Here is a 25,584-nt window from a genome sequence, read left to right as displayed (position 1 = left end):
GACCATTTTCTCTCTTATGGCTGGGCACACAGGTATAAGAGAGACACTATTTTCTAAGGCGTTTACTTGTGCTAAGTAAAATTTTTTCGGGGTCAGAGGAAGAAGTGATCCATTTCATATTCAGTTTGATATCCAGAGTCTGTGATACTGGCCTTTGCTAAGCAGCATTTTGGGCAGCTGTCTGAGGAAAGCTGTCAGAGTGTGTGAACACGGTGGTGTGCCTCTCCTTGAGAATGAGAGAAGGAAGAGAAGGGGCCCAGATCTGGGAATGCTGCATACCAAGAGGCAGCTTTGTTTTTGCCAAGGGCTGTTATTTTCTCCACCTGTGGTTAGAAGCTCGGTTGGAAAAGAAGAGGGCTCAGGCATGGGGTCCTATATGACTTAAAGTTTGATCCCACACCACTTTTTACCCACAGGCCTATTATTGTTACCCTTTTTGCATACTGGGGGGATTATTCTGCCTTTAAACTGGGACCCCAGGCACCTCTGTCTCTGGAGAGGTTTGTGTGTGGTGTGGAATTGTGCATGTCCTGAGAAGGGGACAGAAGTGGTGATGATTTTTTCTTACAGTGCAAGGGCCGGGGAGGATTTTGTCTTTGTTCTGATAGTTATGGAGATAGTGTTGGTTTTTGCTCTCTTCCCTCAGTCAGTTCTTGGACAGTGACTGTTTGATAGTAATGGGCTCATACATAGCTCTTTTGAGAATCACGAAAGCTATGGGCTCTTTCTTGAGAAACATGTCGGAAGATATATTTTGTCAACAGTCTCAAGGGTTTTACAGATAACCTGAAGCCTAACCATGGACTCCAGTTTTAGAGATCCTGGTCACCAGTTCCTTACAGGATGCTATATAGCTGTGGTAGGGAGAATAATGCACCTCTCCATTTCTAAGTCCTGTTCCGCAGAACCTATGAATATGTTAGGTTCCATGGCAAGGTGATTAAAATGTGATTAAGGGTCTTGACATGGGGAGATTATCCTGGATTATCTGGATGGACTCAGTATAATCACAGGGTGAACTGGGGAGATAGGAGAATCAGGAGATGAGAGGACAGAAGCAGAGCCTAAGTGATGATAATGTGAGAAAGACTTCACTAGGCGACTTTCCAAGATGGCACAGTAGGAGACCTTGGTTTCATCGGGTCCTAGGAATTCAGCTAGATAGTTAATTAGATCGTTGTGAACACCTGCAAACTCAACCAGAGATCTAAAAAAAGCATTGCTGAAATGCTACAGATAGAGAAGTGATCACTTTCTGCAAGTGTGGAGAAGTGAATCTGAGGCAGTATATGGGAAGATAAACTGCAGCGGTGGGGGGAGTGCAGCAGTCAACATAGGAAACCGATACAGCAGCTGAGTGCAAAATCAGAACTTTTAGAAGTCAGCTCCGGTAAGGGATGTCCCTGCCTGAAAGGCACTCAGGTGGCAAAGAGGGGCAGAATCTTAGATGGGACAGTGTGGTCTCAGGATCCTTGGGGTCACAGAAACATCAGGGGTGCCTGAGTGTGGCAGAGTTCCCAGGCATGGTAGTGGGGAAGCCAGCTGCTATCATTGAACCCACAAGTGGGCTATCAGCTTGGTTTTGCCATAAACTGCAGACTGTGGCATGGTTGGGCAACTGTTCTCCAAGCAGGCGCCCAGCATTCCACTGAACCACGGCAAGACCCACCCCTTCTGGAGACTCGAAGCAGAGTCACGTGCCTGAGATAGAAATGCTCGGTCACAAGCTGGGTGAGCATGGAGTGTGGCTGGAGACCTGGGAGACAGGAGTGATCGGCTGCTTTTTTGTGAGGGCACACAGAGGAGTGGGTCCCCAGGCTCTGTTCCAGGGCCAGAGATTGGGAGGCTGCTGTTTTCATTCTCATCCTCTAAAGCTGCGCAGAAAGCCTTCAGGGAACAGAAGCCACAGAGAGCAATCTGGAGCTGCTTGCTCAGCTTGGCCCCTTGTCAAGGGCATGCAACTTCGCCCCTGCAAAGACACTTGAGAATCACCTCAGCAGGCCCTTCCCCCAGAAGATCAGCAAGAATATCTTAATAAGCTAAGACCATGTTTTTACCCATCATAGAGAACTCCAGAAGTCCAGCGATAGGAAAGAATAGTGTATAGAATTCATGGTATTTTTCTGATTGTTTAGTCTTTGAATTTTAATTTTTTTCTTTACTTTTCAACCAATTTCTTATTTTATTAACTCTTTCTTAAAATCTTAATTTTCGGGGCGCCTGGGTGGCTCAGTTGGTTGGGCAACTGCCTTCGGCTCAGGTCACGGTCCCGGAGTCCCGGGATCGAGTTCCGCATCAGGCTCCCAGCTCCATGGGGAGTCTGCTTCTCTCTCTGACCTTCTCACTTCTCATGCTCTCTCTCACTGTCTCTCTCTCAACTAAATAAATAAAAATCTTTTAAAAAAAAATCTTAATTTTCATTTTTACAGTTACATTCTATCCTTTCATTGTATTTCATTTTATTTTTATATATATGTAAGTTTTTCTGTACAGTTCTGGGATGCAGTTTCTTGTAACAGACAGACCAAAATACACCCAGATTCTAGTGTATTGCTTTGTTCTGTTCTCCTGTCTGATTATACTCTCTCTCTCTCTCTCTTTTTTAAATATTCTCTCTTTTTAAAAGTCTTCTTAAATTTTCATCTCTAGTTACATTCTATCCTTTCATTGTATTTTATTTTATTTATTTTAAAAAAGATTTTATTTATTCATTTGACAGAGAGAGAGATCACAAGTAGGTGGAGAGGCAGGCAGAGAGAGGGGGAAACAGGCTCCCTTCTGAGCAGACAGCCCGATGCGGGTCTTGATCCCAGGACCCTGAGATCATGACCTGAGCCGAAGGCAGAGGCTTTAACCCACTGAGCCATCCAGGCGCCCCCTTTCATTGTATTTTATTTCATTTTTGTATATATGTAAATTTTTCTTTCTTTCTTTATAGTTTTGGGATGTAGCTTCTTCAAACAGACAGACCAAAATACACCCAGAATATATTATATTGCTCTGTTCCATTCACTGGTCTGTTTATACTCTTTTCTTTTTTTTGTTGTTTTTGTTTTTTTTCTTTTGTCCTTTTTCATTTTCGTTTTTACAGTTATATTCTATCTACATTTCTTATATTTAATTCTTATATTTAATTTTATATTGATGTGCTTAAGTTTAATTTTGTTTTTGTACATATGTAAGTTTTCCTTTCTTTACAATTTTGGGATTTAGTTGTCTAACAGACCAAAATACACACAGGATCCAGTGTATTGTTCTGTTCTGTTTACCTGTCTGGTTATATTCTCTTTGTCTTAAAGATTTTATTTATTTACTTTTTTATTTTTTATTTTGGGTTTCTTCTGATTTGTTTAGTATATATTTCTCTGGGGCTGTTATTGCCATTTTAGTATTTTGTTCTCTTGTTCATCTATTCTTCTCTGCACAGAATGACAAGATGGAAAAACTCACCTCAAAAAAGAGAACAAGAGGCGGTACTGACTGACAGGGACCTAATCAGAATGGATATAAGTAAGATGTTGGAACTAGAGTTCAGAGTAACGATTATAAAGATATTAGCTGGGTTTATAAAAAGCATGGAAGACTCTAGAGAATCCGTTTCTGGAGAAATAAAAACTAAAATCTAACCAAATTGAAATAAAAAAGGCTATTATTGGGGTGCAATAAAAAATGGTGGCTGTAACTGCTAGGATAAATGGGGCAAAGAATTAGTGATATAGAAGACAAAATGATGGAGAATAAGGAAGCTGAGAAAAAGAGAGATAACTACTGGATCATGAAGGAATTCGAGATAAGTGATATCATAAAGCAACACAATATTAGAATAATTGGGATCCCAGATGAAGAGGAAAGAGAAAGGGGGGAAGAAGGTATATTGGAGCAAATTATAGCAGAGAACTTCCCTCATTTAGGGAAAGAAGCAGGCATTCAAGTCCAGGAGGCACAGAGAGCCCCTCTCAAAATCAGTAAAAATAGGTCTACACCTCGACATATAATAGTGAAGCTTTCAAATCTCAGAGACAAAGAGAAAATTCTGAAAGCGGCTCGGGACAAGAGGTCCGTAACCTCCAAGGGTAGAAACATTAGATTGGCAGAAGACCTATCCACAGAGACCTGGCAAACCAGAAAGTACTGGCATGATATATTCAGGGTGCTAAATGAGAAAAAAATTCATCAAGAATATTTTATCCAGTGAGATTGTCATTCAAAATAGAAGGAGAGATAAAAAGCTTCCAGGACAAACAGAAACTAAAAGAATTTGTGATTATTGAACGAGCCCTGCAAGAAATATTAAAGGGGATCTTTTAAGTGAAGAGAGAGTCCAGAAGTAACATAGAACAGAAAGGAACAGAGACAGTGTACAGAAATAGTGACTATAGGCAATACAGTGGCACTAAATTCTTACCTTCAGTAGTTACTCTGAATGTAAATGGGCTAAGTGCCCCCAATCAAAAGCACAAGATATCAGATTGGATAAAAAAGCAAGACCCATCAGTATGCTATCTGCAGAAGACTAATTTTTGACCCAAAGATGCCTCCAGATTGAAAGTGAGGGGGTGGAAAACCATTTACCATACTAATAGATATCAAAGAAAGCTTGGGTAGTAATACTTATATCAGACAAACTAGATTTTAAACCAAAGACTAATAAGAGATGGGGAAGGCCACTATATTGTAATTAAAGGGTCTCTCCAACGAGATTATCTAATAACTATGAGTATTTATGCCCATAACATGGGAACAGTCAATTATATAAACCAATTAAAAGCGAAATTAAAGAAATACATTGATAGTAGGGGACTCTTAACACCTCCTTCTATGCAGAAGATCATCTAAGCAGAAGATCAACAAAGAAACAAGGGCTTTGAATGACACACTGGATCAGATGAACTTCATAGATAAAGTCAAAGCACTCCATCTTAAAGCGATAAAATACACATTCTTCTCATGTGCACATGGAACTTTCTCCAGAATAGATCACATACTGGGTCACAAGTCAGGTCTCAACCAGTACCAAAAGATTGGGATCATTCCCTGTGTATTTTTCAGACCATAGTGCTTTGAAACTTGAACTCAGTCACAAGAGGAAATTTGGAAAGAACTCAATACATGGAGGTTTAAGAACATCTTACTAAAGGATGAATGGGTCAACCAGGAAATTTAAAGAAGAATTTAAAAAATTCATGGAAACAAATGAAAATTAAACCACAACTGTTCAGAACCTTTGGGATGCAGCAAAGGTGGACCTAAGACAGAAGTATATGGCAGTACAAGCCTTTCTAAAGAAACAAGAAAGGTGTCAAGTATACATCCTAAACTTACAGCTAAGGGAGCTGGAGAAAGAACAGCAAATAAAGCCTAAACCTAGAGGAGAAGAGAATAAAGATTGGAGCGGAAATCAACAAAATAGAAACCAAAAGAAGAGTAGGACGGATCAATGAAACTAGGAGCTTGTTCTTTGAAAGAATTAATAAGATTGATGAACCTCTGGCCAGACTTATCAAAAATAAAAGAGAAAGTACCCAAACAAGTAAAATCATGAATAAAAGAGGAGAGATCATAACCAACACTAAGGGATCATGTTATAAGCAATTACATGTCAACAAATTAGGCAGTTTGGAAGAAATGGATGCATTCCTAGAGAAATATAAACTAACAAAACTGAAACAGGAAGAAATAGAATACCTGAACAGACCCATAACCAGCAAGTAAATTGAAAGGCTAATCAAAAATCTCCCAACAGGCAAGATTCCAGGGCCAGATGGCCTCCCAGGGGAATTCTACCAAAGATTAAAAGAAGAAATAATGCCTGTTCTTCTGAAGCTGTTTCAAAAAATAGAAATTGAAGGAAAATCTCCAAACTCTTTCTGTGAGGCCAGCATTACCTTGATCCCCAAACCAGACAAAGACCCCACCAAAAAGGAGAATTACAGACTAATATCCCTGATGAACATGGATGCCAAAATTCTCACCAACATACTAGTCAATGGGATCCAGTAGTACATTAAAAGGATTATTCATCATGACCAAGTAGGATTTATTCCTGGGCTTCAAGGGTGGTTCAACTTCCACATAGTAATCAATGTGATATGCTATATTAATAAAAGAATAAGAATCATATAATCCTCTCAATAGATGCAGAAAAAGTATTTGACAAAATATAGCTTCCTTTCTTAATTTAAACTCTGCACAGTGTAGAGTTGGAACATACTTCAGTATCATAAAAGCCATCTACGTAAAGCCCACAGTGAGTGTCATTCTCAATGGGAAAAAACTGAGTTCTATAAGATCAGGATGGGATGTCTGGCATCCCCCACAGCAGGGATGTGCACGATCACCGCTGCTCTTCAACATAGTACCAGAAGTCTTAGCCTCGGCAATTAGACCACAAAAATAAGTCAACTGAATCAGCAAAGAAGTCAAACTCTCACTCTTTGCAGATGACATGATAATCTAACCCAAAATTGCTGGAACTCATACAGGATTTCAGCAGAGTAGCAGGATATAAAATCAGTGCACAGAAATTAGTTGCATTTCTATACACTAACAATGAGAAGAAAGAGAAATTAAAGAGTTGACCCTTTTTGCAGTTGCATCAAAACCCATAAGATATCTAGAGATAAACCTAGCTAAAGAGGGGCATCTGGGTAGCTCAGTCAGTTAAAAGTCTGCCTTCCACTCACATCACGATTTCAGGATCCTGGGATTGAGCCCCAAGTTGGGCTCCTCGCTCAGGAAGTCTGCTGCTCCCTCTCCCTCTGCCCCTCCCTGCTGCTCTTGCTCTCTCTGTCCCAAATCTTAAAAAACCAAAACAACAACAAAAAAACCTGGTAACCAAAGAGGCAAAGGATCTGTCCTCAGAAAACTATGCAACACTTATGAAAGAAATTGAAGGCACAAAGAAATAGAAGAACATTCCATGCTCTTGGATTGGAAGAACAAATATTGTTAAAATATCTGTGCTACTTAGAGCAATCTATATATTCAGTGTATTCCCTATCAAAATACCATCAACTCTTCACAGAGCTGGAACAAATAATCCTGAAATTTGTATGGAATCAGAAAAGACCCCAAATCACCAAAGAAAAGTTGGAAAAAACAAAACAAAACACAAAAGCTGGTGGCATCATCAAGGCAGTATGGTACTGGCACAAAAACAGGCACATAGATCAGTGGAACAGAATTGAGAACCCAGAAATAGACCCTCAAGTCTCTGGTCAACTAACCTTCAGCAAAGCAGGAAAGAATATCCAGTGGAAAAAAGAGAGTCTCTTCAACAAATGGTGTTAGGAAAGTTGGACAGCCATACGCAGAAGAATGAAACTGGACCGTTTCCTTACACTATACACAAAAATAGACCCAAAATGGATGAAAGACCTAAATGTGAGACAATCCATCAAAATCCTAGAGGAGAGCACAGGTGGCAGTCTGTTTGACCTTGGCCACAGCAGCTTCTTGCTAGATACATTTCCAGAGGCAAAGGAAACAAAGGCAAAAATGAAGTAATGGGACTTCATCAAGATAAAAACTTTTGCACAGCAAAGGAAACTGTCAACAGAACTTAAAGACAACAGACAGAGGGGGAGAAGATATTTGCAAATGACATCCAGATAAAGGGCTGGTATCCGAAATCTATAAAGAACTTAACAAACTCGGGGCGCCTGGGTGGCTCAGTGGGTTAAGCTGCTGCCTTCGGCTCGGGTCATGATCTCACAGTCCTGGGATCGAGTCCCACATCGGGCTCTCTGCTCAGCAGAGTGCCTGCTTCCTCCTCTCTCTCTGCCTGCCTCTCTGCCTACTTGTGATCTCTCTCTGTCAAATAAATAAATAAAATCTAAAAAAAAAAAAAAAAAAAAAAAAAAGAACTTAAACTCAACACCTAAAGAACAAATAAGCCAGTCAAGAAATGGGCAGAAGACATGGACGACATTTCTCCAAAGAAGACATACAGATGGCCAAGAGACACATGAAAATATGCTCAACATCACTTGGCATCATTGAAATACAAATCAAAACCACAATGAGATACTGCCTCACAGCGGTCAGAATAACTAAAATTAACAAGTCAGGAAATGACTTGTTGGCGAGGATGTGGAGAAAGGGGTATCCTCCTACGCCGTTGGTGGAAATGCAAGCTGGTGCAGCCACTGTGGAAAACAGTATGGAGGTTCCTAAAAGTTGAAAGTAGAGGTACTCTGTGACCCAACAATTGGACTACTACTGGGTATTTACCCCGAAGATACAGAAGTAGTGATTTATAGCATCAATGTTGACCATAATCAACTATGGAAAGAGTTCAGATGTCCATCAACAGATGAATGGAAAAAAGATGTGTCATAGATAGATATGTAGATATAGATATAAATATAGTAGAATATTATGCAGCTATCAAAAATTTGAAATCTTGCCATTTTCAACAGTGTGATGGAACTAGAGGGTATTATGCTAAGTGAAATGAGTCAATCTGAGAAAGACAATTATTTGATCTCAGTCATACATGGAATTTAAGAAACAAAATAGGATCATAGGGGAAGAATAAAGTCGAAATCAGGGAGACAAACCATAAGACTTAATTATAGGAAATAAACTCAGGGTTGCTGGAGGTGGGTAAGGGATGGGGTAACTGTGTGATGGCCATTATGGAGGGCACATGATTTAAAACAAATAGAAAGGCTTTACTGGCCATGAGCCAGGGAATGTGTGTGGCCTCTAGAAGTCCCTAGAGCCTCCACAAAGAAACACAGCTCTTTAGCTCAGTGAGAATCATTTTCGATTTCTGACCTGCAAAATTGTTAAGACAATAAATTTCTGTTGTTTTAAGCCAGCAAGTTGTTGGTAATTTGTGACAGCAGCAGTCAGAAGGCTAGCCTAGATTGCTGACTCCCTTCTTGGAACTGGAAGTGCCACAGAACTGAGAGAAAATTACTTAAAAACTGTGAGGACCCCCCCACCCCCCAGCCAGGGGAGACAGAAGGTGGGTCTGTGAGGTAGGGTTGACAACTTGGGAGTGGAAGAGGCTGGATATACTGGCCAAAGAAGACTGTTAGGTTCTGCCTTCTTTTCTCAGTGTTGCTTTGTCCCATCTCTTCCACACCTTGTGGTCTCAGATTCCAGTGAAGGGAGATAGCTTTTGGAAAAGAGCAGTGCCTCCTTGAATTTGCCTGAAGGTTAGATTCTTCCTGCAAAGTGTGTCCTGTGGCCAATGAGCCCAGAGCGAGATTCCTGAGGTACACTCTTCACTCTCCTAAAAGTTCCAGACACTGGTCTAGATACTGAGGATACAGTAATAAAGTTTCTATTCTCAAGGAACAGTAAGTAGACAAGAACAACCCACAGGTACAATGGTTTTTAAGTACTGTGGGAAAAAAATCAGGGAGGAAAATCAAGTGCTAGGCTTTGGGAAGGAGCAGGTTTGTGTGTGTTTGTTTGTTTTTTAAAGATCCTATTTATTTATTTGACAGGCAGAGATCACAAGTGGGCAGAGAGGCAGGCAGAGAGAGAGGAGGAAGCAGGTTCCCTGCCGAGCAGAGAGTCCGATGCGGGGCTCCATCCCAGGACCCTGGGATCATGACCTGAGCTGAAGGCAGAGGCTTTAACCCACTGACCCACCCAGGTGCCCTGGGAAGGAGCAGATTTAAGTAGGGTGATAGGCCTCTCTGAGGTGCCATTTGAGCATGGTCACAGCAGAAGTGAGGGACTCAGCAGTGAGTGGAATGATTAATGAGAATAAGATTGTGAGGCTGAGGTGCCAGCCACAGTGGACGTTCTGAAGCCAAAGCAGGCTTTGTTGAAGACTGGTGGGAGTTTGTTGGGGCTGATGGCTGGAGGGTTTAGGGGACAACGTGGGGAGCCCCATGGACCTTGTGAGACTCTGGATTCCATGTGTACCTTGGGGGTGGTGGTGGTAGAGAGTTTGTTGGAGGCAGTGCAGTGAGTGGAGGAGTAGTGTGGTCTCACTTGGTGAATAGCTCAAGGGAGCCATAACGAGTAGCTGACAGGTATAGTCGAATGAAAAGAAAATGGCTCATTGATGGCATGTGCTAGTGGGAGCATAATCTGTGCTCCCAGCCTCCTGGGAGCATGGAGTAAGCATGATGAGTATCATCAAGGAAAGCAAGTGGGGACATGAAACAGGAATAAGGAGGCATTCTTGGGACCAAAGAATTTGGGAGATGGGTTGAGTAGCAGAATGGATGTCGCTAAAGAGTGAAGAAGTTGGAAGGTCAGGTCTAAGAATTCTGTGCAGCATTAAGAGGGATAGAGAGGCGAAAGATAGGCGGAGCGAAGTGCTATGGAGGATGGAGTAGAAATGTCAACATTTGTGTAATAGAAATCTCCGAGGCAGAGAGGAAGTGACCAGAGGAAGGGGAGGAAAATGTCTGAGGTTATAATAACCCAGAGTTTCCCAGAAATCATGAAAGAGGAAAGGTCTGAAATTTAAATAATGCTAAACACAACAGATGGAAGGAAGAAATCCCACGCCTAGACACTACAGTAAAAACCTGACAACGAAGATGTAGAGAAAATTTCAAATCTTTTTGAAAGACAAAGTCACAGAGGAATAAGGGGACTAGTATCAAACTTGTCAGTAGCAATAATGGACCTAGGGGGAAAAAATATTGGACCTAGGAGAGACTTTTTCAGGATCAAAGTAAATAACTTGAAAAGCAGAATTGTGAATCCTGCTAAACTTATTTAAATGTAAAGTTGAAATACTTTTTTCCTTTAGCATAGCTGACGTTGGAAGGTTTTCCACACCGGGCTCCTGAGTGGAGGAATTACTTTTAGAGCCCAGGGGCATGTGGTAGAATCAGTAATGTGAGAGAGAGCATGCTCATAAGGAAGTGTTCTGTTGGCCAAAAAAGCAAGGGCTTTGGGACTTCGGAGTGAGCAAAGATTTCTGACAGAAGACACAACACCAGAAACCTTGGAGGAGGAAATGGGTAGAGGGGTAACTGGCTTTTTTTTTTTTTTTTTTTTAAAGATTTTATTTATTCATCAGAGAGAGAGAGAGGGAGAGCGAGCGAGCACAGGCAGACAGAGTGGCAGGCAGAGGCAGAGGGAGAAGCAGGCTCCCTGCCGAGCAAGGAGCCCGATGTGGGACTCGATCCCAGGACGCTGGGATCATGACCTGAGCCGAAGGCAGCGGCTTAACCAACTGAGCCACCCAGGCGCCCCACTGGCTTTTTTTTTTTTTATAAAGATTTTTATTTATTTATTTGACAGAGAGAGATCACAAGCAGGCAGAGAGGCAGGCAGAGAGAGAGGAGGAAGCAGGCTCCCTGCTGAGCAGAGAGCCCGACGCGGGGCTCAATCCCAGGACTCTGAGATCATGACCTGAGCCGAAGGCAGCGGCTTAACCCACTGAGCCACCCAGGCGCCACCGTAACTGGCTTTTAAAAATGTTCACTAGAGAGTAAAAAGGCAAGCCATAGGGTGAGAAAAGATATTTGCAAGAATATGTCTGACACATTGCTTATCTCCAGAGGTTTGAAGAAACGCCTCCCAAGTCAGTAAGAAAAAGTTAGGCAACCCCATTAGAAAAGGGGCAAAACATCTTGAACATTTAATTTACCAAAAAGGATGTCTGGATGGCTAGCAAGCATATGGGGAGGTATTAACCTCTGCAATCATCCAAAATGGCAAATTAAAACCATAACACAGTGCTCCTGCACACCCACCAAAATGACTCAGTGAAAAAGATGGATAGTACCAAGTGATGTTGAGGTGTGGAGCACCTTGGATTGTTGGGCCCTGCTGTTAGGGGATATAAATTGATGTGGTGATTTTAGGAAATTTGGCATCCCTTACTAGAGGAAGAATTATGTACATATTCTACAACTCTGTGAACCAGTCCCAGGCATACAGCCAACAGAAATACATCTCGTGTTCACTTAAAGATAGGTTCAAAAATGTTCACAACAGTACTGCTTGCTTGTCGTAGTCACAAACTGGAGTTAAACCAGATGTCCATTGTATTCACCCCGTGAGAGTCTGTAGGGACCCAGTAGTGTTGTATGTCATGAACAGTGTTGAATGAGAGAAGCTGGACACAAAACGTGGCGTCCTATGTTCTCTTAATATCAAGTTTAAGAACAGGCAAAACTTACCCAGGGAACTCAAGGTCATGGTAGTGGTTAGTTATGGGAGAAATCATGACTCACAGAAGCATGAAGAGGACACTTGGGGTCTAGGGCTGTCCTGTGTCCTATGTCAGGGTACTGGTTATGTAGATATAATCATTTGGTTCAAATTTCTTGATTTTGACATTCATGATTTATGTATTCTCTATGTAGTACTTCAGTAAAAAGTTGAATAATAGTAAGGTAGATGTAAGAAAGCAACCCATCTCAATAACAGTCCAGAAGTTAATTCTGACTAATGCCAACACGGAAGACAAGTGAGGAAATGAGAGGCAGTACAGAGCTGAGAGAGATGGGAATGTTACAAGTCTAAATAGTTGATGGGCAAAAATAAAAACAGTTACAGGTTCTAATAAGTTAATGGAGTAACTGCCAGAAATGTAAAAGTAGAAAATATATCTTTAAAATAAGCTGTGTTGATTAGAAAAGGTTTGAAGGCAGTTTAAGAAAGATGATGCTTTAAGTCTTTCTAAGAGGAATTTCTGAGGTATCCCTGGTGGGTCAGTGGGGTAAGCATCTGCCTTCAGCTCAGGTCATAATCTCAGGGTTCTGGGATCAAGTTCCGCATCGGGCTCCCTGCTGGGGGGTGGATGGGAAGCCTGCTTCTCCCTCTCTTCCCTGTTTATGCTCTCTCGCTCGCTCACTCTCTCTCTCAAATAAGTAAATAAAATCTTGAAAAAAAAATTTCTGAGGCGGGCGGTCCAGTGCTGGTATCATTAGAAACCCAGCCGCTCTGTCATGTTATTCTGCTATGTGTAGCTTCTGCTTCAGAGGTTCTTCCGTCTGGGTTTAGGATCCTGAGCTGTTTGGTTACACCTGCATTCAGGTGACAAGGAGGAGGAAGGAAGGAAAAGGAGGGACCTAACCCTTCATTTTAAGGAAATTTCCCAGAAATCATACATAAAACATCTCTTTGCTTCTCTTTGGCCAATGATATGATCATACCTGGCTTCAGGGGAGCCAGAAAATGCCTTTTAGCAGGGTTGCAAGGTGTCTGGCTAAAAATTGGGTTTCTTGGGGTGGCTGGGTGGCTCAGCCACTTAAGTGTTTTCCTTCAGCTCAGGTCATGATCCCAGGGTCCTGGGATCAAGCCCTGTGTCATGCTCCCTGCTCAGCAGGAAAGTCTCCTTCTACCCTTTCCTCTGCCCCTACTTGTGATCTTTCTCTCCCTCTCGCTCACTCTTTCTCTCAAATAAATAAATAAAATCTTTTAAAAGATTAAAAAAAATTGGGGTCCTAAGGAAAAAGGTTAGAATAACTTACTGGGAGACAAAATGGGGGGACCCCTCTTTTTCATCTCTGCTCTACTGGTACTCGCCACTACATGTGTGTAGGTTTTTCTTACACCATCCAGTTCTCTGACACCTGTTGTACAATTTCACTCAATTCTAGCACAGTCTACCTGGAAGTACCATCAGATCCCACAGGTTAAGGTCTCAGTCCATCAGAACTGGCCCAGTTCCAAGTCCAGGTTGTTTCCTTTGCTTGGGATCACCGGCTATTAATCAGAGGTTCCTGTGATCCCTGCTTGGACTTGAAAATTTGCCAGAACAATTCACAGAACTCAGGAAGACCAGTTTGTCAAGAAAGGCTATAACTCGACAACAGTGAGATGGAAGAGGTACCAGGTGGGTATAGGAAAGGGGTGAGGAGCTGCCCTCAGTCATTCCAGCATTTTGGCACCTCCATATTTTCACCAACCTGGAATTTCTCCAGAGTTCTCATACTGCAGGGATCTTTGTGCAGGCCTCTTTAAGTAGGCATGGTTGATGAAATCATTTAGTCATAGTAACTGAACTCAGATTTCCAGCCCTTCTTCCCTCTCCAGGGGTTTGGTGTTGGGCTGCTACAAGTTCCAACCCTCTAATCACATGGTTAGATCTTCTGACAAGCCCCATTCTTTGTGACTTCTTAAAAGTCATTAATGTAGGGGCGCCTGGGTGGCTCAGTGGGTTAAGCCGCTGCCTTCGGCTCAGGTCATGATCTGAGTCCTGGGACCGAGTCCCGCATCGGGCTCTCTGCTCAGCGGAGAGCCTGCTTCCCTTTCTCTCTCTCTGCCTGCCTCTCCATCTACTTGTGATTTCTCTCTGTCAAATAAATAAATAAAATCTTAAAAAAAAAAAAAAGTCATTAATGTAAACTGAGGTGGTTGAAAGGGGTGTGTTGGAAATAAAACATTCCTTTTGCTTTTAACACTGAAGCTATTTCACGAACCAAGGGCAGAAATGCAAGGATAACAAAGGATGCTCCCATCACTCATTACTGAGGAAATTACTGAGGGACTGTGTGCCAGGAATTTTGGACAAGACCAAAATACATATTTCTTATTATTTTTAAAAAAATACATATTTCTTATAAATTACAGTACCAAAGACAGCTAGGAAACTGCCACACCTAAGAAGGGAAATCGAGGGCAGGAAGTAAAAAAGAACAGCTAAGAATTGGTAATTAGAAAACATGAGATAAGGAGGCTGAATTAAGGACAGCTTGAAAAGTGATTAAAATAACTATAAATGGGTTAAAATCATTCATCAAAACTCTGATTGGATTTTTTTTTTTTTTTTTTTTTAAGATTTTATTTACTTGGGAAAGAACATAAGTGGGGTTTGGGGAGGAGAGGGAGAGGGAGAAGCATGCTTCCTACTGAGCAGGGAGCCTGATGCGGGACTCAGCCCCAGGACCCTGGGATCATGACCTGAGCCAAAGGTGGATGCTTAACTGACTAAGCCACTGAGGCAACCCAAGATTTTAGAGAGAGAGAGCACAAGCAGAGGGAGGGGCATAGAGAGAGGGAGAAGTGGGCTCCCTGGTGCCCTTGGTCCCATAACCCTGGGATGATGACCTGAATCAAAGGCAGACACTTAACCAACTGAGCTACCCAGGTACCCTTTTTGATTGGATTTTCTTAAAACAAAAAAACAGCAATGCATCTGTCAAGCAGACACAGGTTAACCTTGAGGGAGTGGTAAAATGTGACAAGCGAATTTGTTATTCAGGGGAAGTCATTGATTGGCCTATCCCCCCCCCCCTTTTTTTTAACCCACCTGTAGAGTAAGTTTAATGTGTGTTGTGTTAGGAGAACAGCATAAATTGTGTTCGGCTCTTTTATTAGTGAGGGCCATCTTGTAAATTCTGAACATTTTAAGACGATCTTCTCTTCCTAGTGGATTGTGCAAACCTTTGTGTTCTTGCTTCCAAAGTTTTTTGTAGAGCAGGCCTTACTGCCCTCTCTCTCTCTTTCTGACTCTGTCTCCCTCTGACTTTACTTGCCTGAGGTCTCTAATTCCTGGTTAACTGCACCATGGCCCCCTTTTGAGGCTGCCTGCCCAGAAGTAGAAGAGGACAGTATTCTTGAAGTGGAGATGTGGGAACATGCTGACGAGGGTTAACAGCATTGGTGTGGGGAGAGCACAGCTTAGGGTGTTGGGTGTTGTGAAGGCAGTGAGGATTCCAGTAAGAGTTACCTTTTTCTTTCTTTCTTTTCTTTTCTTCTTCTTCTTTTTTTTTTTTTTTTTTAAGATTTTATTCTTTATAATCTCTACAGCGAATTTGGGGCTCAAACTCAAAACCCTGAGATCAAAGTTGAATGCTCTACCAGTAGAGCCAGCAAGTTCATTGTTACCACTAGCCAACCAGTTCATTGTTATCTTAATGATAATGCCAGGTGCTGGTCTCTGGTTACTTGAGGTCATCTCTAAAGGGTGGGCTTGTCTGCAAGAGCAGCTTTCAGCCTGGAGAACATCTGAGAAGCATGCAGAGGTCAGTGGAGCAAGTAGGGGAGGCATGAGTGTGTTACAGGACCTGGATCTTGGGTTCAGGGTATGTTCTAGTTGTGACTGGTAAGGACTAGACATGCCCAGAAGCAGGAAATAACTGGGTGAAAAGCTACTGAGAGATGTCTTTTAAAGGAGCAGAAGCATCCTTTGGAGTTGTAGCCTCTGTTTTCAGAGTGTTCGTGGCATGAGACCCAGTGAGGTCTTGCCTCAACTAATCTGTACCCTGGAGCTTAAGATGCTTCCCACCTGGGGCACCTGGGTGGCTCAGTGTGTTAAAGCCTCTGCCTTTGGCTCAGGTCATGATCTCAGGGTCCTGGGATTGAGCCCCGCATGGGGGTCTCTGCTCTGCGGGGAGCCTGCTAACTCCTCTCTCTCTTTCTGCCTGCCTCTCTGCCTACTTGTGATCTCTGTCTGTCAAATAAATAAATAAAATCTTTAAAAAAAAAAAAAGATGCTTCCCACCTGCGGTGCCCCAGAATGTGTTCTAAAGCTGCCTGATGACAAGTGCCAATTGCCCAGGCGTTTCCTAGATAGTCACTTTTCTGCACAGAGGTCTTTTGTCTGTCAGGGGTGGAATTTAAGAAAAATTTGGTCTTGTGGCGTATGGGTGGCTCAGTTGGTTAACTGTCTGACTCAGTTCAGCATGATCTCAGGGTCCTGAGATAAAGATTCCCCCACTCCCACCCCTGCTCTGCATTTAGTGCTGAGTCCACTTGTCCCTCTCCCTCCCCTTCTGTACCTCCCCCCACCTGCTCACTGGCTTTCTCTCTCTCTGAAATAAATAAATGTCTTTAAAAAAGAAAAACTTTGGGCGCCTGGGTGGCTCAGTTGGTTAAGTGACTGCTTTCGGCTCAGGTCATGATTCTGGAGTCCCAGGATCAAGTCCCGCATTGAGCTCCCTGCTCGGGCAGGGGCATCTGCTTCTCCCTCTGACCTCCCCCCTGCTTCTTGTTCTCTCTCTCTTTCTCCCTCTCTCTCTTTCTCATTCTCTTCCTCTCAAATAAATATATAAAATCTTAAAAAAAAAAAAAAAAAGATTTTCTTATGTAAATTTTCAAGCATATAAAAAGACATCCTTATGTAGTCATCATTGGATTTCTTTTGACTGAATTTACTCCGAAAACTACTGGCAGTATTTTCTAGAACATTTTAAACAAATGTCAATTAAAATTTTTCTTTGTTTCCTTTCATTTCAACCAGAAATGTCTGTTAAGGAATTGACAGATTTGGTTATGGCTTCTGTGGATCATAATCATATTTTGTAGTCTAAAAATAACCCCAAATCAAGAAGGAAAATCACAGTTATACATATTTGAAACAGAGCAGAATGATCCACTTTCTTCTACATGTTCTTATACAGATTTTAGTAGAAAATTGATAAAAAATCATACCAACTTAATGTTTGGGATGGCACTTGCATTTATTAATCAGAAAGTTGGTATAAATCTAAAATAAGAGATATTGTGAAAAATATTGAAACATAAGTTTGAAACAGAGGTTACTCACATTTGATAAATTTGAGGAAGCAAAACCAATTCTCCTTGAATAGTGTAGTAAAACCAAACTACCATTTTCCTGTTCTAGTGTACTCAGAGCCAGCTGCTCATTTCGGGTCAAGTATTTTGGGGATTTTCCTCTCTTTTTGCCATTTTTCTCTGTCTTTCACTGGTAACTCTTATTAGGGAAGCTTATGATTCATAAATCAAATCAGGATGCCCTAAAGACCAACTTTGTGGTTTTTCCTACTGAGAGATTGGGTGGGCGACCACATGGATGAATGAGACCAGGAAGACCAATTAATTTTTTGACTCACTTAAGTAAAATTAATCTTGAAGTAGTATGACAGTAGGCCTTTGGCAATTTATTTTAAATAACTGGATATGGAGAACATTTATTTCTTGAAAAGAGACCTAAGGCATTCTGTAGCGCTTGCTTTTTGCAAAAAGTCAGTAGCGTTGTCTCTGCTTCTCTCTCCCAGATCAAGCACTGCGCCTAGCAGAAATTTTCCTACCTCTCCAACATCATCAGCAAGTCCCTATTCCTCAGTGTCTGCCTCTCCCATTGCAAATGGTGATAGCACTAACACCTCTGGGATGCACAGCTCCGGTGTCAGCAGGGGGTAAGAGCAGGCCTTTTCACTTTGCTTCCCTCCCTCTGAGTCCTTTTCTTTTTTTTCTTTTTTTTTTTTTTTTAAAGATTTTATTTATTTATTTGACAGAGGGAGATCACAAGTAGGCAGAGAGGCAGGCAGAGAGAGAGAGGAGGAAGCAGGCTCCCCGCTGAGCAGAGAGCCCGATGCGGGACTCGATCCCAGGACCCTGAGATCATGACCTGAGCCGAAGGCAGCGGCTTAACCCACTGAGCCACCCAGGCGCCCCTCTGAGTCCTTTTCTAGCCTGTGTCTGGAGAGCTCCTCTGCTGCAACACTAAGCCTAGTTAGGCTTCCCTTTGGGAACATGCTGCATGTGTTTTCTCTCTCCATTTCATATCCACTGTAGAGTATGTCTCCTGCTTCTCACTTACATTGCTTGTCCTTAGATGAGCTGCTGTTTTGCACACAGCCTAAGTCACTGGTGGTCCTGGGGAGGGGTCATCACTTTTCGTGCAAAAGGATGGGCTGGCCGTATCACAGCACAGTAATAGCGCTGAGGGAATGGTTCTCCGCTGAGGGGGATCCCTGCCTGTTTCCCCCTCCTTTGTGCGAGCATCTCATGAGCGCCTGCCACATAGCACAGACTGAATGGAGGAGGAGGAAAGTGAGGTGAGAGTGTGCGTGAATACTCAGGCATAGTTAGGACAAAGTGTGGCCTGGTGAGTGGTAGCAGGTGTGAGCTCTTAATCTTGGTAACCACATGTTCTTCCGTGAAGTCACGTGGCAGTTAGCCTTCTAGAGGGAAACATAGTTAGCATTTGCCAAAAGCCTGAGAGTAGAGAACTCGGATAGCATTTCTCCCCTTAAGGATGTACTTACCACCTGCTGTCGTGTCAAATCAGGGGCAGGGGTGGGAGAAGGAGAGTGGCTGGAGGGCTGGCTAGGGGTGTAGGAAGAACTCGTATCATGGAATTATTACCAGATAGGGATTGCAGAGGCCCTGGAGGAGCCCCACAAGGTTTCCTGAGGGCATGTGTGCAGCACTCGCTTTTATTGCTGATGTGGCTTGTGTTTTCCAGTGGATCTGGCTTCTCTGCTTCGTATAATTGTCAGGAGTCGCCATCGTCTCACATTCAGCCTGGGCTCTGCGGACTTGGAAACCTGGGGAACACCTGCTTCATGAACTCCGCTTTGCAGGTAGAGGGGAGAACTGTCATCTCAGTAACACTGCTTCTTCACAGGACTGGGGCGTGATTAGGAAAGGCATGCTGAAATGTTGGGGGGACCCTTTACCAGGGATCCCTGCCTACCCTTTGTTAGTACTTCAGGAATCCCTGTCAGGGTACCTCCCACTGGTTAGTACAGAATGGCCTTTCGCTGTTAATGGCCCTGAATCAGTCCTGGGGTTGGTTTTACAGAAAAAGTATTTTGAATTTTGTTGGCCACTAGGGATGATCTCCCCAGAAAATATCAGAGTACTTGCCCAGTTGGTTTCTGATGGGATGAGAATTCACTGCACCAGTGATAGCTATCTAATCTCATGCCTCTGATTGTGCAAAATCCTAAAGTCCTTCCTTTGATACTTCATTTGTTTGTTGATCAAATATTTATTGGGGACATTCTGTGTGACCAAACTGTGGTAGACGTGGGCTGGAGTTAGAGTCCAGCTGCAGAGTTAGGAGGGCAGAGTTCCCAAGACTGCCTTCACTTCTTTTTTTTTTTAAAGATTTTATTTATTTATTTGACAGAGAGAGATCACAAGTAGGTAGAGAGGCAGGCAGAGAGAGAGGAGGAAGCAGGCTCCCCGCTGAGCAGAGAGCCCGATGTGGGACTCGATCCCAGCACCCTGAGATCATGACCTGAGCCGAAGGCAGCGGCCTAACCCACTGAGCCACCCAGGCGCCCCGACTGCCTTCACTTCTGATCCCAGCTGCAAGTTTGGGAGTCCCCAAGACTGCCTTCAGTTTCAATAATTTGCTATTATATATATATATTTTTTTTTCTTTTTAAAATATTTTATGTATTTATTTGACAGACAGAGATCACAAGTAGGCAGAGAGGCAGGCAGAGAGAGAGGAAAGGAAGCAGGCTTCCCGCTGAGCAGAGAGCCTGATGCGGGGCTTGATCCCAGGACCCTGGGATCATGACCTGAGCCAAAGGCAGAGGCATTAACCCACTGAGCCACCCAGGCGCCCCAATAATTTGCTATTATATTAAGTATTACATTATTTAAGTCAATAATTTTTTATATTTATATTTTTAATTTTAATAAAATAATATTTAATATTTTACATATATTTTAAATAAAGATGTTAATTTTTTTGGAAATCTTTATTTAAATAAATAAAACTATTATACTCACAGTCGTAGTTTATTATAGGGAAAGGATACAAGTTAAAATTAACCAAAGGTTGGAGCAAATCAGGAGCATCCGGGAGGGTCCCCAGTGTGGAGCTTCTGTTGTTCTCTCCCTGTGGAGTCAGGATGCATTACTTTCCTGGCATTGATGTGTAACAGTAAGCATGGGGTATTGCCAAATATGTAAACTCACCTGAGCTTTGGTTTCCAGAATTTTTTTTCTTTTTTAAAGATTTTATTTATTTATTTATTTATTTGTCAGAGAGAGAGAGAGAGAGAGAACACAAGCAGGCAGAGTGGCAGGCAGAGGCAGAGAGAGAAGCAGGCTCCCCACTGAGCAAGGAGCCTGATGCGGGACTCAATCTCAGGACCCTGGGATCATGACCTGAGCCGAAGGCAGCAGCTCAACCAACTGCGCCACCCAGGCATCCCGGTTTCCAGAATTTTTATTGGTGATTTATCACATGGCATGATTAATTAATTGCCCAGGTGGTTAAACTCAGTCTCCAGGTAGACTAATACCATGTGACCCAAGGCCCCCCCACCCTCATCCCCTGCTTCCCCAGGCCACGGTGGTGGTTTTTCTCGAGAGGCTGGTTCTCACCCTAAGATGACAGTGTAAGTATGGCCACCGCCCCCCAACGTGAGATTCTCCACAACACTGGAATCACAATATTAGATTCTCCAGTATGACTGATGACCTCCAGACAAACAAAGATATTCCTGTCAGGGATAACATTCCAGGTGTCACCAGAGTACTTTCCAGAAGCCAAGGACAAGGGGCACCTGGCTGGCTCAGTTGGTAGGGCATGTGACTCTTGATCTCAGGGTGGTGAGTTCAAGCCCCATGTTGGGTGGAGCCTACTTTAAAAAAAAAAAAAAGATAAAAATTGTACAAGTACAGAAGCCAAGGGCAAGAGCCAGCCTTTCTCTTTGGGCAAGGTGATGCTTTACTATACATAGAGACTCAGTGGTCAGCAAATGAGACATGGTTTTTGTACTCACAGAACTGACAATCTAACTTGGAAGTTTCATGGAGTAGAAAGGAAAAAATAAAAACATATGTAAAAAAATAGGTGACTCTTAGGTTTGGAAATTATTTTTTCCCACTGTGGTGAGATGAGAAGAGCAGAGTACTGAAGAAAAGAAACTTGAGATTTGGCTTTTCATGGGTAGGTTTTTCTCAACTCTTTGTATCCTCAATTACCCTCAACTATTAAATGAAGATAATGATAATGAGGATGTCTATAGCTCTACATGTAAATTTCAGGGGAAAATGATTAAATTCCATCATTTAGGTTTTTTTTAAGATTTTATTTATTTATTTGACAGAGAGATCATAAATAGGCACAGAGGCAGTCAGAGAGAGAGGGGGAAGCAGGCTCCCCACTGAGCAAAGAGCCAGATTCGGGGCTTGATTCCAGGACCCTGAGATCATGACCCGAGCTGAAGGCAGAGGCTTACCCCACTGAGCCACTCAGGTGTCCCACCATCATTTAAGTTTCTATCTCTTAATGCTAGGGAAAGAACAAATGAAACCCAAATGTAGTGGGAGGGGGATAATAGAAGAGCAGGAATTAATGAAATACAGGGGTGATTAACACTGTATGTAGCCAAATGTGATTCTTTGAAAAAAAAAAGAAAAATACTAATAAAACTGCCGTAAATGCTCAGGGTAACTGATGAAGAGGAAAAGAGAGAAAATATAAATGACTAAAGCTAGGAATGAAAGAAGAATATCACTACAGACCCTGTAACCATTAAAAAGATTAGAGGATAGTAAACTAAACCAGTATTGCAGTTTACGTTAAGTAAGTAAAATCTGAATACAATTAAATTAAGTTTTTAAAAAATTTTAAAAGATATGAACATAGTAAAACATCTTTATGGCAGTAAGATGGTTTAGATGACAAGTTTGGACAAGTTGCTTAGAAAAGCATAATTTATCAAACTGAGGAAGAAATAGAAAATATGAATAGTCCTGTATTTGTTAAAGAAATTGACTCAGTAATTAAAAGCTTTACAACAAAGAAAATTCTTGTTCTGGATGGCTTTATTGGTGAATATATTCAAGGATTTTTTTTTTTTTTTAAAGATTTTACTTATTTATTTGACAGGTCACAAGTAGGCAGAGAGGCAGGCAGAGGGGAGGGGGAAAGCAGGCCTCCCCGCTGATCAGAGAGCCCGATGCGGGACTCGATCCCAGGACCCTGAGATCATGTCCGGAGCCGAAGGCAGAGGCTTTAACCCACTGAGCCACCCAGGCACCCCATATTCAAGGATTTCAAGCAAGAAGTGGTACCAGTCATATAAACTCCTTCAGGAAATGGGAAAAGAAGGACAGTTCCCTAAATCATTTTACAAGGCAGCATACTCTGATACCAAAAATTGACAAGGAATCTTTTTTCCCTGAAATTTTATTTATTTATTTATTTTTAAGATTTTATTTATTCGACAGAGAGAGAGCACAAGCAGGGGTAAGTGGCAGAGAGAGGGAGAAGCAGGCTCCCCACATATCAGGGGGAGCCTGATGTGTTACTTGATCCCAGTACTGTGAGATGATGACTGAGCCAAAGGCAGTCACTTGACAAACTGAGACACCCAGGCGCCCTCTAAAATTTTATTTTTAAGTACTCTTTACACTCAGTGTGGACCTTGAACTCACAACCCTGAGATCAAAGAATCATGTGCTCTACCAACCAAGCCAGTCAGCACTTGCGACAGAAATTTTTAAAAAAGGAAAATTTTTGATGGTCATATCTCACTCATTATTGTAGTCACAAGTAATGTAAATGAAAGTTTAGCAAATCAAAGTCAATGATGTTTAGATGAAAGTGTAGAACAAGTACGATTTGTACCAGGAGAACTGTTAGTTTGACGCCTGAAAAATTGATGTGTGTCACTTAGCCAAGTCACAGACAGAATAAAGGAGAAAACCATATGACCATCTCAGTAGATGTAGGAAAAACACTTGGTCAAACTAAGTTTTTGAATTTGAAGAGTTAAAATTAATATGTACACATGCATACTGATGTTATTCATTATTTTTTCTACTATCTTTCCTGATCTTTTCCCACATAATGTTTCAGCTCTAGTAAGATATTTTGCCTTCAGCTTATGTATATATATATATTTTTTAAAGATTTTATTTATTTATTTGTCAGAGGGAGAAAGAGAGAGATCACAAGTAGGCAGAGAGACAGCAGAGGCAGAGGGAGAAGCAGGTTCCCTGCCGAACAAGGAGCCCGATATGGGACTTGATCCCAGGACGCTGGGATCATGACCTGAGCTGAAGGCTGCCGCTTAACCAGCTGAGCCACCCAGGTGTCCCCAGCTTATGTATATTTTATCTTCCCATGAGACAGTGGAATGTCATAATCAATTCCAGTTAAAAAAATATATATATCATCTCATGGGGCACCTGGGTGGCTCAGTGGGTTAAAGCCTCTGCCTTCGGCTCAGGTCATGATACCGGGGTCCTGGGATCAAGCCCCACATCGGGCTCTCTGCTCAGCAGGGAACCTGCCCCCCCCATGTACTTGTGATCTCGGTCTATCAAATAAATAAATAAAATCTTTAAAAAAAAATCTCAAAATCATGATGTTAAAAATGAACCATCCTTCATTGAATAGAAAAGTATTCTATCGGGCACTTGGGCCATTCAGCTTTTGCCCTCTGGTAGTTATTTCAGAGACAGTTCTTAGACAGTGAGCGTGAACCCCAATACCATGTCCTTGGGAGGTTAGCTGCAAGGCAGGCCACCAACTTGCACTTTTGGGAGGCTGTCCCTTACAGTTGTGAGCCTTGTGGAGAGTCTGCGGAAAACTTCCATTTTGTTGGGTGTCAACCCTCATTGGCCCTTAATAACTTGGTTTATCTTCATCTCTGTGTGCTTCAGAAGGGGTGTGAGCTCTGATCCTGTTCTCTTTCAGTGCTTGAGCAACACTGCACCGCTGACTGACTACTTTCTTAAAGATGAATATGAGGCTGAAATCAACAGAGACAACCCTCTGGGAATGAAAGGGGAGATTGCAGAAGCCTATGCAGAGCTCATTAAACAGATGTGGTCTGGAAGGGACTCTCACGTGGCACCTCGCATGTTCAAAGTAGGTTGCTGTAGATACTTCCTTTATTCCATTTTGGGGAGAGTGATTTGGTGTTATTCCATTTGCATTTTGGAGTTAAGATGGGGGTCCGAGATGAAAAGCCCCACTCAAAGAGATCCTCCTTTTCTTTTTTTTTTTTTTTTTTTTTAAAGATTTTATTTATTTGACAGAGAGAGATTACAAGTAGGCAGAGAGGCAGGCAGAGATAGAGAGGAGGAAGCAGGCTCCCCGCTGAGCAGAGAGCCCGACGCGGGACTCGATCCCAGGACCCCGAGATCATGACCTGAGCCGAAGGCAGTGGCTCAACCCACTGAGCCACCCAGGCGCCCCGAGATCCTCCTTTTCTGTTGACCAGGCATTTGGCACATGGTTACTCTAAGTGACCTCAGCCCCCACCTGTGGGCTGGGGCTGCTGTAGAGGGCATTTGTAGGCTGGTTGCTCAGAATGCTGTGTTCTGTGGTGCCAATTTTGAAGTAGGAAACATCCTAAGCCAGGGTTTAACAGTTCAGTTTAATTTCCGGTATTATCTGAAGGGTACTCCCAGGTTCTCTGAGCCTGGACCCTATACCCACTGTGGGCCGCCTAAGTCAGGAATTGGGTTGGTACTCCAGGAGTGTGGTGTGAAAGTCAGTTCTCACTTGGATCCCTTGGCTAGGAAGAGTGGGTGAACTGCAGTGGGCTCTTGGAGCAACTTGGGCTTTCCCTTGCCTTAAATATTTTTTCCTATTGAGGGGAAGGATTTTGCCTTCATATTTTGAAATCTGAGAGACCCTGTTTAGCCTGCATCAGTGGAGTTTAAGGAACCTTCATGAAGCTCGTGGTAGGAAAAGAGAGGCTGAATTTTTATTCAAAGGAGAGGGGGGTTGTAGCACCTTGGCTCAGTAAGAAAATTTAAATGGTTTATTGAAATTAAAAACTAATTCTTTTTACCCCTGTGGTCACATTAATCCGTGGGAGATACATGTAAATTACTGTCCCCATACCATGAAGTCAGAAAGAGACTAGAATCAGGTTAGGGTTCTTGATGATGGACGTTTTTCCTCTCTGCACTGTCTGGTATGGCAGCCAGGCAGCCTCTTGAAATGTGGTTCGTGTGGGAAAGGAACTG

The 25,584-nt window shown here is 42.5% G+C and overlaps 1 protein-coding gene and 1 long non-coding RNA gene across 4 annotated transcripts in view; both read left to right on the top strand.

Annotated features, from left to right (window-relative positions):
• USP4 (ubiquitin specific peptidase 4) overlaps window positions 1–25,584 on the top strand; it is a 53,326-nt gene that overhangs the window by 10,676 nt on the left and 17,066 nt on the right. For 2 of the 3 annotated variants that reach the window (XM_059160893.1, XM_059160896.1), the window contains exons 7-9: window positions 17,898–18,038; window positions 19,091–19,208; window positions 24,302–24,475. In XM_059160893.1, the coding sequence (XP_059016876.1) occupies window positions 17,898–18,038; window positions 19,091–19,208; window positions 24,302–24,475 (433 nt within the window). The remainder of the gene's footprint in view (window positions 1–17,897; window positions 18,039–19,090; window positions 19,209–24,301; window positions 24,476–25,584) is intronic. The other variant, XM_059160895.1, reaches the window with a different exon arrangement.
• On the top strand, window positions 2–11,973 carry LOC131823926 (uncharacterized). The gene is made up of 2 exons (XR_009350711.1): window positions 2–10,943; window positions 11,378–11,973. It is a non-coding gene; the product is annotated as an uncharacterized LOC131823926 (long non-coding RNA).

This window comes from Mustela lutreola, chromosome 2 (genome assembly GCF_030435805.1).
Source record: "Mustela lutreola isolate mMusLut2 chromosome 2, mMusLut2.pri, whole genome shotgun sequence".
Lineage (NCBI taxonomy): Eukaryota > Metazoa > Chordata > Mammalia > Carnivora > Mustelidae > Mustela > Mustela lutreola.
This window is presented reverse-complemented; position numbering and strand designations above follow the sequence as displayed.